This window comes from Lynx canadensis, chromosome F2, assembly GCF_007474595.2.
Source record: "Lynx canadensis isolate LIC74 chromosome F2, mLynCan4.pri.v2, whole genome shotgun sequence".
Lineage (NCBI taxonomy): Eukaryota > Metazoa > Chordata > Mammalia > Carnivora > Felidae > Lynx > Lynx canadensis.
The window spans coordinates 44,903,692-44,915,531 of NC_044320.2; the positions used below are offsets into that span (position 1 = coordinate 44,903,692).

An 11,840-nucleotide genomic window follows, 5' to 3' on the forward strand; every position below is an offset into this window, starting at 1 on the left:
GAATAACAAGAACGAAGTGGTGCTGATATAAAAGGATAGCGAACGTTGGGGAATATGATAAGTTGGAAAGTCCATGCCCACAGAAAGGGTGCAAGCACCAATCAGCTTCAGCCTAGGAGCTTCCGTTCAGGAATATGAGCCCTTTGTTATTAGATGATTAGATTCAATACAGGGGGAACACGCACTCAGTGTTAAAACAAAGTCTTCTGTTATTTAACTGACGGTTCCCAACATTATACATGTCAATAAAAAACACACCTGTGGTTTTGGTTCCAGGGAGCCACGAGGGAAGGGCTGAGGGAGGGAGGGGAAGGGAGAGAGACCAACAAGATGGTGTAAAGCAAGGACGCTGTATAGAGTGAAACACCAAGAAAGGTCCAAAAGCCATCAGCAAAGGTGCGGCTGAAGCAACTTAAGACAAAGATCTCCACTATCTAACTCAGAAAGAATTTTGTGGCAGTTTGAAATAGATCACAGGGACACAAAACCATAAACAAGAAGACAGTCTAACTGGCGTGGAAGGAATGATGGTGGCTTTTAATGAAGATCAGAGCATGGGCTCAGGATCAGAAAGACAAGCATTTAGATGCTCCCTCTGCTTTATAGAAACTGTATTACTTGGCACTACAAGCAAACTAATTCTCTTTCCTTCATCTGCAAAATATAGATAATAATGGTCTCAAACTCTTAGGTTATTCTGAAGATCGATTCATATAATACACCTTTAGTTTAGTACCCTTTATGGCATTACTTTAAACATTCCGCAAATGTTACAATATCTATTAACACTGAGGAAGTTGTCACAAGGACAGTGGGCATGAGGTATATTTGAGAGACATTCAGAAGAAAGAATTTAGAGAACCTCCTTAATTGAATAACAGTCGTGAAGGGGAAAAGGCAATTAGGATCATCCCCAGACTCCTGCATAGACAATTGGGTAGATGGGGGTGACTTTCAGCATGATGCAGAACAGAGGATAAGGACTGATTTTGAGAGGGAAAATGACGTGTCCAGTTGTAAATATGTCCCTGGGAGACATTAAGATGGTGTTCAATATGCAGCCGGATATTTAGAGCTAGAACTAAAAAGAGAAACTTGGGCTAGAAATACATTTTTACAATTCACCAGCAGAAAAGTGGCAATTGAAGCCATGGAAATGGATTAGCTCCTGAAAAACAAAATGTACGGGGAAAAGCTGATCAAGAACAAAGACTAGAGAAACACGCTTTTGTGTTTTTTATTTATACAAATGGTGTTAAGCTGAGACAGACCTATGCCGCTGAGCTCATGGCTACGGAGGGAGTAGAGTCATGCCTGGTGGGCAGACATCTCCAAGGTCAGAAAAGTTAGAAGAGCTCTAGGTAGGCCTTCTCTTAGACTCAGAATGGCAAAGGACAAATGTCCACCGTGGTGCTCTGGGCAGGGGTGGTGAGGGTTAGAGACAGCACCTACTGTGATGGAGGACAGCAGAGCTGAGATGAAGGGGAATAAACCAAGTGAAGACGACTAAGCCTGGTTACAAACCCATGACACTCCCTCTTTCCCTTTTATTGTCCCTTAGCCTTTAGTAAAGTCTCATCCAAACAGCTTATCCGTGTGTTCCTTCCACCACATGGTGAAAGCCATTGTTCGTTGATGCTCAGGCCAGCGTTACAGCACGTGTCCTCTCCCTCTCTCATCTGAAGCAAGTCTAACAGAGGGCAGCAAGAAGCTCTGAAGGAAGAGAGGAGGAGCCCTGGTCCGGGTATTTCTTCCCCGTGGCAGAGCCCTCTTCCACTCTCAACCAGAATCTCTGGGTTTTATTTTATCAAGCAAGGTGTTATCATGGGTAGGGGCACCTGAGGGGCTGAAGGGAGGCCCGGGCATTCTTTTGCCCACGTTCGGTCCTCTATCTGTTATACTTGAACTAACAGGGGAACAGAAGGCAGTGAGGGATGAGGGATGGAGCCTGGCAGAATCAGGCCTGAGCCCCTCTTAAGCAGCGCTAGAACTGGGGGCAAGTGATCTAGTGTTCTGAGCCTCAAACCCCCCCTTCTCAGAAAAACATAAAGTACAATGATATCTATCTTGCCAGGTTCTGTAGAATAAGAAAAAAAATGTGCAATATTTAAATTGTAACAATTCTCAAATGTGTAGTTCAACTCAACTTAAACCTAATTAAACACCTTAATTTTTTTAATGTTTATTTTTGTGTGAGAGAAAGAGAAAGAGAGCGAGAAAAAGAACGCGACTGGGGGAGGGGCAGAGAGAGAGGGAGACAAAGAATCGGAAGCAGGCTCCAGGCTCTGAGCTGTCAGCCCAGAGCCGGATGTGGGGCTCAAACCCATAAACCACGAGATCATGACCTGAGCCAAAGCCAGATGCTTAACTGACTGAGCCACCCAGGCACCCCCACTAATTAAGCAATTTGCACATGCAAGTAAAAAGTTGAGGGTATGCTAGGTGTCTTCCAGACTGTTTCTCTCTGCTATGCTCTTTGCTGGGTTGGCTTCATTTTCAGGCTGCAGAGGTCCTGGGAAGCTACAAAGGCACATCATCCTCACTGCCAGCTGCCCCCACTACAATCCCAGGATGCCCTGGGATCCAGACTGATGGACCAATCAGGTCATCTGTATTACCGTTACCATTTTAAAACAAAAAGTGACTGATTTGTGGCATAGTAAATCCGTGCCCTTGTGCCTACGTGGCAGATCTCATCCATGAACCAGTCCCTGGCCTGATGTAGGGGATTGTACCAACGACCAAGACTTGAGCCACAAGCTCTCCCCGGACCAATCACTTCGTCTGCACCCAGTTCTCAACACCGTTACACAACAGAATCTGGGACAACTTATAAAAGGAAAAAACATAATGTCTCAATGTCTGGAAACCACTCCCAGGAAATTTGACAATTGCCTGACAATGGCACCCAGGTACCAGTATTCTTTTAAGTCCTAACGTGGTTCCAATGGATCTGCAGGGTTGTTTTTTTTATGTTTATTTTTGAGAGAGAGAGAGAGAGACAGAGGTGAGTGGGAGAGGGGCAGAGAGAGAGAGAAGGAGACACAGGATCCGAAGCAGGCTCCAGGCTCTGAACTGTCAGCACAGAGCCCGATGTGGGGCTCAAACCCACGAACTATGAGATCTTGACCTGAGCCAAAGTCAGACACTTAACAGACTAAGCCACCCAGGCACCCCCCCGCCAATAGATCTACAGGTTTAAGAATCCTGGTTGAGGGGGACTTAACCCATTGATGAGCCTAGACTCCATCACTAGAGCCAAAATTACAACCTTATATACACATATACTAAACCACATATACTAAAAATGGAAGAGAGGTTGTTTCTTCAAAAATAATCCAAGATATAGTCATTAACGGGAGCAAGGATGGATCCTAGCTGGCAAAAACAGAAGTCTACTCCAAATAGGCCACACACTTTATCTTCACACTCACTGCCAATCTATTTTGTTGCAAACCTTGCTAAATTCTCCACACCCTAAAAGGAAAGGTCATGATTCTGCCATGGGAACAACTCTAAACACTATAAAGAGCATTCCTCTAAAGGCAGAAGTATGTAAATGACCCTTTAATATACAGATCATCATCACTTTACATTTAAGAAGAAGAAAAAGAAAACCAGGAGTGTCAAATGAAGCCTGAAGTTATACTGTGAGGCGAGGTCAGGGCATAGATTGAAATGGAAGAGAAAAGTCAGCAAAGTGTTACTAACCGGTGGGCGTATTTTTATAAGGGTCAGGACAAGTATACTTGAGACTTGCTTGGCAATACTTTGCTGCCCCTTGTTCTGGAGGAGAGAAAAGTTACTAGCAGGGAGAACTAGTGATTAAGGGGGTTAGGTTAGAGATATATCACTAATGCTAGGATTCTGTATCCTCAAAGCTGAGACCACGCAGGGGAAAATTCCCAGACAAGCCTTTCATCTTCCCAATGCAGGACGCTTCAGGAGTTTCCACTTACTGTTCCACATGTCACTAAGCTGCCCTCAGGAGTGCAACGAGGCTCGGCTTCCACACATGTGTTTCGGTGCCAGCAATGCCACACATTCTGCATAATTATAAGGAATATCCATCTTTTGTCTGCGGCCCAGAACACTGTGGTTTGAACATCAGGCAACGCTATGGCAGCATAAAATTTTCATGGTTTGGGAACAAAATTTCTAGGTGATCCCTTGGAATGCAAGGCAAAACATTCTCATATTCCTTCTCAGTGGATTAGCTTCTTACATGGCAAGTCGTGCATTTAGGTCTCCTCCCTGTCTCAGTGCTTGAGTTTTCAGGTTGGAAACAAAGAAACTATTTCCCCCAAGTGCTTGTTCAGGCTAGAATGTGGACTAGATACTCTAGGGAGTACAGTCTTGTACTGCTCAGCTTGCCCACCATGTTTGCGATATGTTTTAAGTTAATGACATTCTCTAGGATGTTTGCTCATCTTCAAAACACATTCTGTAGTGAGGTCCCCCAAAATGTCAGTTACAGGTTATTGTGGTAGATGCGACTATAATGCCTTGTACCTGCTGGTGGTGATGAGGGCTTCCAGATTTATTAAAGATTTTTAAAAATGCACATTGTTTCAAAGAAATATTTGAATATGCTGAAAGAGTGATCTAAGGTTTCTCTTCCTTTGAAATGAGGACATCCATACTTTTATTTATTTACTTTGGGGAGGTGTAATCCTCTTTAGCAGTCTGGCAACACCTATGAACTCCTTCGCAGAATTTTTTTTTTTTTTAAGCAATGAACAGAGGGGTGCCTGGGTGGCTCAGTCAGTTGAGTGGCTGACTTCACCTCAAGTCATGATCTCACCGCTTGTGAGTTCAAGCCCGGTGTCGGGCTCTGTGCAGACAGCTGAGTCTGAAGCCTGCTTTCGGATTCTGTGACTCCGGCTCTCTCTGCCCCTCCCCCACTCGTGCTCTGTCTCTGTCTCTCTCAAAAGTAAATAAACATTAAAAAAATAAAAAAATAATTAACAGAAAATGCAAAGGATTATAAAGAAATGAAGTCTATTGGAATACATAAACCCAGGTTCACAGACCTAAAGGTTCTGTGAATCCGAGCCCCACTTCCGTTGAACTCAAACCCTACTTCGGATGAGCCCCACTTCCCTCCCTCCCCCTCTCTCTCTGCCCCCCCCAACTCACTTGCGCCCTCTCGCTCTCAAAAAAAAAAAAAAAAACTTTCTGTGGATCTAAGTTAAGAACCTAATCTTATGTAATCTCTCGGTAAAGGTTTTATTTAGGGATGAGTTAGGGGCATATTAGGCAAATTGACAAAACCATTGACAAAACCATTGACAAAACATACGTCTGAATTTGTTTCGTCTTGGCAGGCGAAACAAATTCAGACACAGGCTGGGCAAGTAACAGGAATACTAGCAGGAAGGGTGGCAATGGGTGAGTGATGAAGAAACTGGCAAAATGCAAAGTGCATGCCCTGTCTAAAGGGGGTGGCCTCTAGGAAGGCCCAGCAGATCTTTGCCAAATGGGAATATGGGCCCCGTATGGCCGTGTATTCGCCCTTTTCAAGAGAGGTCAAGCATCTGGATTTATATAGGAACTGTTCATATTTGTTGATGTTGGCTGGAGAAAAAATTAACATTGTTTTGGAAGAAAGGAAATATATCTTTTACCAGATTTGTCTGGAGGGCTGCAAGTTTGTAACTTCAGGAAAGTAAAAGGAATTGGAAGACATTACTCACTCATATTTTTAATGTATTCCTTACTCTTCATATCTCTGTTGCATTTCTTTTGAAAACCTAAAAATGTAAATTTAATTTCCTTCCTCAAGTGGCACTATGCTACTATGGAATAATCAGAGGTTGCAGGAGCTAAATTGTTTTTAATACTTCCAGCAAATATTTATTAAAAACATACTTCTATGCAACAGGCAACACGCAAGTTGGTAAAAATGTAAAGATTGAAACATTACCTTTGTTTCCAGAGCTTACAGACCAGTGTGGAAAGAGTTGTATCGAAATATTATAACTCATTCTGCTAAGGCCTATCGTGCAGATAGGTAAAAAGTACAGAGGGAGTAGGAGGGAAGAAAATATGCATCTTCCCGGGAGATTGGGAGGGATTTTCAGAGGAGACGCCTCTTTGAGTAGACCTTGGTATCAAGGGCCCCAGATTGTTAATGATCTAATAAATTATTCTGAAGAATTGGCCTTTTATCCGAGAGGAAAGAGAGGACTGAAGATTTTTGGACAGAGAACACATGTGTTCAGATGTTCACATTCTGGCTGCAGTATGCAACATGGCCTACAGGAGGAGACAGAGAAGGAAGGGCCACAAAATGATTTCCAGGGCGCAGTGAACTAGGGCCGCAGCAGGAGGCCTGCAGAAGACTACTTGGTTGGAAAGACACTCAGCGACTGGAAGTAACAGAACCTAGGGGCTGACTGTGTGCTAACAAGCTAAGTGGCAAAAGAGAGTGAAGAGTTGGGAATGACTTTTGAGACCCCCCCCCCCCATGAGAAGCAGTCTGGTGTAAGATGAGACACTCCTAGAGCCAGACTCTTTGAGTTCCGATCCTAACTCTTCCACTCATTTGCTGTGTGACTTCAAGCAAGTGACTTATTCTCTCTGAGTCTCAGTTTTGTATACAATGTCAAATGTTCTTACCACACCGTTTACATGTGTGCTTGAAAATTACTGTTATTATTTTTAATTATTATAATTCTAGTTAGGAAGGTGGTGCTATTCGGTTTGTTTTAGAAGACTAAATGCTGCAGTTGAAGTGCTTTTAGAAAAGTCTAGGTTTGTACAATTGGATATGTGGATCTTGGGTTTAGGAGAAAGTTTCATTAGCAGGCTGACGGTAGTTAAAACCTCTTATGCAGATTAAAAAGCCTAAGGCCTTCTTGGAGAAGAAGGCCAGGGTTTGAGTCTCCTGGACACTGATGCTTGGGTGGATTGAGGAAGAGGCAAAAGCTGCAGAGGCTCGCAAGAAGAGAAGGCCAGAGATGTGGTAGGAGAAAAATGAAAGAGCAATGTCTCAAAACCAAGAGAAGAAAGTCTTAGAAGGAGTATACTCACTATGTAAAATGCTATACGTGAGTCAAATACGATAGTGACTGATAATCATCGATATTTAACAATTGGGAAATCTTTAGTAAAGCGATTTAAAATACATAATTTAAAATATCTGACATATAGAATACATTCAAATGTTAGTTTCCATTATCCTTCTCAATTTTAAAGACATTTCTAGAGAGAGAAGAATGAAAAACTACTGGATTGAACCATATAACTTTCCATATTTATAGGTTAAAAAATGTTTGATTCAACAGTTTCACATAATTCAACTATGCTGAGTAACTGAAAAGCTGCTTCCAAGATCAGCAGAGGGAAAACAGGTATTTGTTTCTATTGTGTTATGAGGCAAAAGCAAAAATTACCCCTTTCTTCCAATTTTCCTAAAGAAATGGAGCTGGTAATGAGTGCCTATATTCACATAAATAGAAGCTAATGACATCTAAATGCCATTCTTACTGTACATTCCACTGTAGTTATTTTCTTCGTCACTCACCTTTGAGTCTAAAACCTTCAGGGATGAAACCTAAGTGAAAAAGTAATTTGAAGGGAGGAATATTCATACCTTTCCAAAGGAATGTCTTTTATTACCAATAACATTGGTATTATGAAAAAGTCTAGTTATCTTGGCAGTGTAGAACATAAAGTATAAAATGTTAAAAGTGTTGGCTTTGGAATCAAGCCCTCATTCTACCACTTATCAGGTATGAGATCCAGGGAAAATTACTTGCTTTTCTAAACCTCCATTTTCTCATATGGAAAATGAAGAAGAGACTGCTGTCCCTTGGGCTTTTGTTAGGAAAGGGGAGGACAATGAACACAGGGGCTTAGCACAGTGCCCCTTATAACAATGGTAACCTATATTTCACTTTTTATCTCTCCATGGTGGGTAAGCATGAGAAAGTTTAAGAGAATTGTTTTCAAAAGAATAGGTACTTTTTGAAGAATTTGTCTTTTCATACATCAACGAAAACCTTCAAGTTCTTTCTAGCGGCATAGCCTTGCCCAGTCACTGGTAGCTTTCCAAGAGAACCAACAGCCAGATCCATAACTTTCCAAGACACGGGGCTGAGTAAGCTTTGTGCTTCCCATCAGTCAGGGGCTGGCCAATGTGTTTCTTTATAACCAATGAAATATATGACTCATAAAACAAAATCCCTCAAAATCTCTATCTGAATGAAAGCCATACAATTAACTACCAAAGACTTACACATAAATACTCTTGCTAAGGGTGTATCACAGACATCTTTATCATATCCCCAGATTTCCTTATTAACTTGATATTCTATAGAGATGACAAAACAAATTATTTAAAAAATAGATTTCTCTTTCACTTTACATTACATTAAAGCAAAATAAATTTGTACATTTATACTAAAACTATCTGGTGAAAAAGCCCTTGGAAGTCAATCGCTTAGATTCAAAGTACATAGTAGTGTCACATTTTGAATTTAAAACTGAATAAAAACAGGGCTCAAAATGCCCTAACCTATTATTTACTTTGCAGTTTTATTAAAGATTACCATGCTTCACTATTGGCGAAATGGTCATTAAAAAATGTAATATTAGACTATTCAGGGAAATGGAATCCCATAAAGTATGATAGTCTTATGGATCTTAAAGTAAAGCCACCAGTGCAGATGGTCCTAATCATACTAAAAACACAAATACACAAACCAGTTTGTTCCAGCTACAGAATAATTCAATTAAAAGAGTGCTTATAATTTAACAGAATGAATAATAGTTCAAGCTAGGGATGTAGTGAAACTGCAAGGAAATATAAATCTACAGAGTCTATGCCAAGGAAAGTGTTCCAAATTTTCAAGGTTGAGAAATTGGTTCCCTTCCGTGCTTCAGGTAGGAAATTATTACTTGAATTAGCAAAATAATAATAATAATGCAATAAATATATCTCTAAGGAAAACGCATGCACACACACACACATGTTCACACACATGTACACACTACTTAACTTAAAGCTTTCACCAAGAGAAACACCTATGTATCAAAATCCAGAATACCACTTAGAATCTGCTTTGGGAAAGTTAAACTCAGACTTCTCACCAGTTTAAATTTCTTATTGAGAAATAAATACAGTATGTAATGTGATACAGAATTAAATCAACATGCACAGTAAAATACAAGCTCTAAGGACACACAGGATTCTCTTTGCAAATAATGGTTTTGGCAAAGAGCCTCCTTTATGTACAGAAAGCTCTGTTCCTTGCTTATAGCGACTCTCAAGGTTACAACAGGTAATTGTGTGCTGCTAATTAGGTTTACAAACGATATGTTCAAGCCAGGAGATATTTTATAGCTTGACTCAGTGAAAGTAACAAACTGTATCAGTAAGGTCAAGCTATAAAAATTCATTCTCCCACAATTACTGATCTTTTACACTTATATAGTATGAATTTTAACATTGCAAGTATGTAATATTACCATTCAAAAATTGGTTCAGTGTTTAAAAGCTTTAAAAAATAGAAAAAAAAAAAAGACAACTAGGAAAGCTTTTGTATATAGATAGTCAATGCGCTTATTTTCCCACAATTAATTAAGTGTCCATTTCACTAGCTAAATTATAGATCATGGGTCACAATACTTTTCCAAGAAAGCGAAGTGACATCTATTCTGCTTAAAACAGGAAAATCAAATGCAGGACATTACCTTGTGTCACCTGTTGAACTGCCAACATTATCCCAGACATGGTGTCTGGAACCAGGTTTTCTCTCAGATTATATTGTGGTGCCCATTCCAGAATAGGTAGCCGCCTTCTACACCACTGTTTAAAGTCTTCACAATGAGGGGTATGCATCTTGCTCCACAGCATGCTTTTCTTTTTCCTCTTTGCCCCTGTCATTTTTCAGATTCTCTCTTGTAGAAGTAAACTTCTTTAGACAAGAAAAAAAAAAAAAAAAATCGTTGCAGAACACCTCTTTTCAATGCCAGGCTCCAATTCGTCCGTGGTTTACAATGTCAAAGCTATCCAGAAAAATAAATCAATAAAAGAGGGAGAAAGGGAAAGAGATTAACAGAAGTACTTAAATATACGCAGCCAGGCTGTATGTCTTATTACGGTGAAGCTAATTAGTCTAGATTAAAAGCTATAGATTAAAACCTTGACTCCTTATCTGAGTAAGACGGGGAAATGGTTCCTGTTAGTCTAATATTTTTCTGATCTTGGAAAAGTAATGGGTTCAGTGTTAAGCTGGTCTAGAGCTCTTTCGCCAGTAATTCCCCTTATATTCACTGTAGTCTTATGTTTTTGGCTCCATTCCCAATGGCTAATGAGGTAGTTGTGGGCGTGTGTTGGAGGTGGGCTGGGTTATGCTAATGAAACCAGGAAGCGTTCAGCCAGTCCAGTCTCTCTCCTACAAGCTGTGCAAAAACATAAAACTGCCAGAGGGGTTTATAGTGCAAAATATATTCAGACAATCTAGCCTTACTTTTTGAGGACGTGCATATTTTCAGTACATCAGACGACTACCAGTTCTACAAAATTCAGAAAAATAAGAAGGTGTTGCTAAATGTCCTTATCTTTTTATTCCCTGGAAGATGAGCTTTTCATTCATACAGAAACATTCAGACGGCCACTGCCCAGCCTGAGAATAGAATAGCCAGTCTCATAAACAAACTGAAATTTCATCTCATGGGCTGAGAAAATAAGCATCACTATGAACTATGAACAAATATTTGTGGCAATAGTTCTTCCCTGTCTCTGAAATCGTTCATTCAGTTTTCTCGATTTCTCCAAACCATATAATTCTCACACTCATGCTAAGTAACTGGAATTTCTGAAGGAATAATGTATTGTTCAAACTACTGTTTGAAGTATGCCCAGATTTTTGTGTGGTGCTGCCCTCTTTTCACATGACCTTTGGGAGATTTCTCTTTTTTAGATAGGGTGTTACATTTTATAATAGAACAGACAGGCTGTCAAAGATTTTTAGTTTATGATTGTTTCCCCCTGTCCCAGAAGAAAAAGACTGCATTTATGAGTTGTGCCATTGGAATTAAACCAAAAAGCCAATATATTAACTAAAATTGTGAGGCCAAGAGAAAGAATATCATGGTATAAATTTACTGCAGCCCTTTTAATACCTATGTGTCCAGAGAGTAGAAATCTGGTTTCTGAAAGCCTTCAGAATAAAAAAGTACTTGAACTTTTGAATAAAAAAGGTCCTCTGCTGGACCTTTTTCCATTGTTTTTTTAATTAAGGTGGAGACTAGTTCCCTCAGCTTTCCAAAGATCGCATTGCTTTCTATCTGTGCAAAAATGTCTACCTTTCTTTATAAATCCAACGAATCCTAAATATGTAGGGATGTATGTATACTTCATTCATATGTACAGAATAGAATTTGCTTTGTATTTTTCTGATTGTTTACATCGTGTTAAATTTACAAATTTTTCCTTAGTTTAGATATCACAGACTGAGTTGTAGTACTTTAACCCTATTCTTTTGGTGTGAGAAGTAGAACCAGATAACCAAATCCACTCTTAATAATGATGCTACATTGCTTTTCCTTCACAAACAGCAATCTTGGGTTTTGTTTTATAGACTACATTCAGGATATAAACAAAGTAATTCAGAAACCATATATCTATATATCTATATTTATCTATCTATCCTGTGTATTACTTTTACAATCAAAACTAACACTAAAGATATTTTTTCAAAACATAGCTAGATCATAAATTCAAATCTATACTGACAAAATGAAAAAAAAATGAAAGCTCGACTGAAATCGCCAAGCAATAGCTATGATTTGTGTAATTTCAATCATTTAAAAAAATGTGTTAAATGTTT

At 39.7% G+C, this 11,840-nt stretch overlaps 1 protein-coding gene across 1 annotated transcript in view; it reads right to left on the bottom strand.

Annotated features, from left to right (window-relative positions):
- SLC26A7 (solute carrier family 26 member 7) overlaps positions 1 to 10,293 on the bottom strand; it is a 118,537-nt gene extending 108,244 nt beyond the window's left edge. Inside the window, exon 1 of the mRNA XM_030304438.2 lies at positions 9,700 to 10,293. Coding sequence (XP_030160298.1) covers positions 9,700 to 9,892 — 193 coding nt within the window. The 5' untranslated portion in view covers positions 9,893 to 10,293. The remainder of the gene's footprint in view (positions 1 to 9,699) is intronic.
- Positions 10,294 to 11,840: the final 1,547 nt, after the last annotated feature.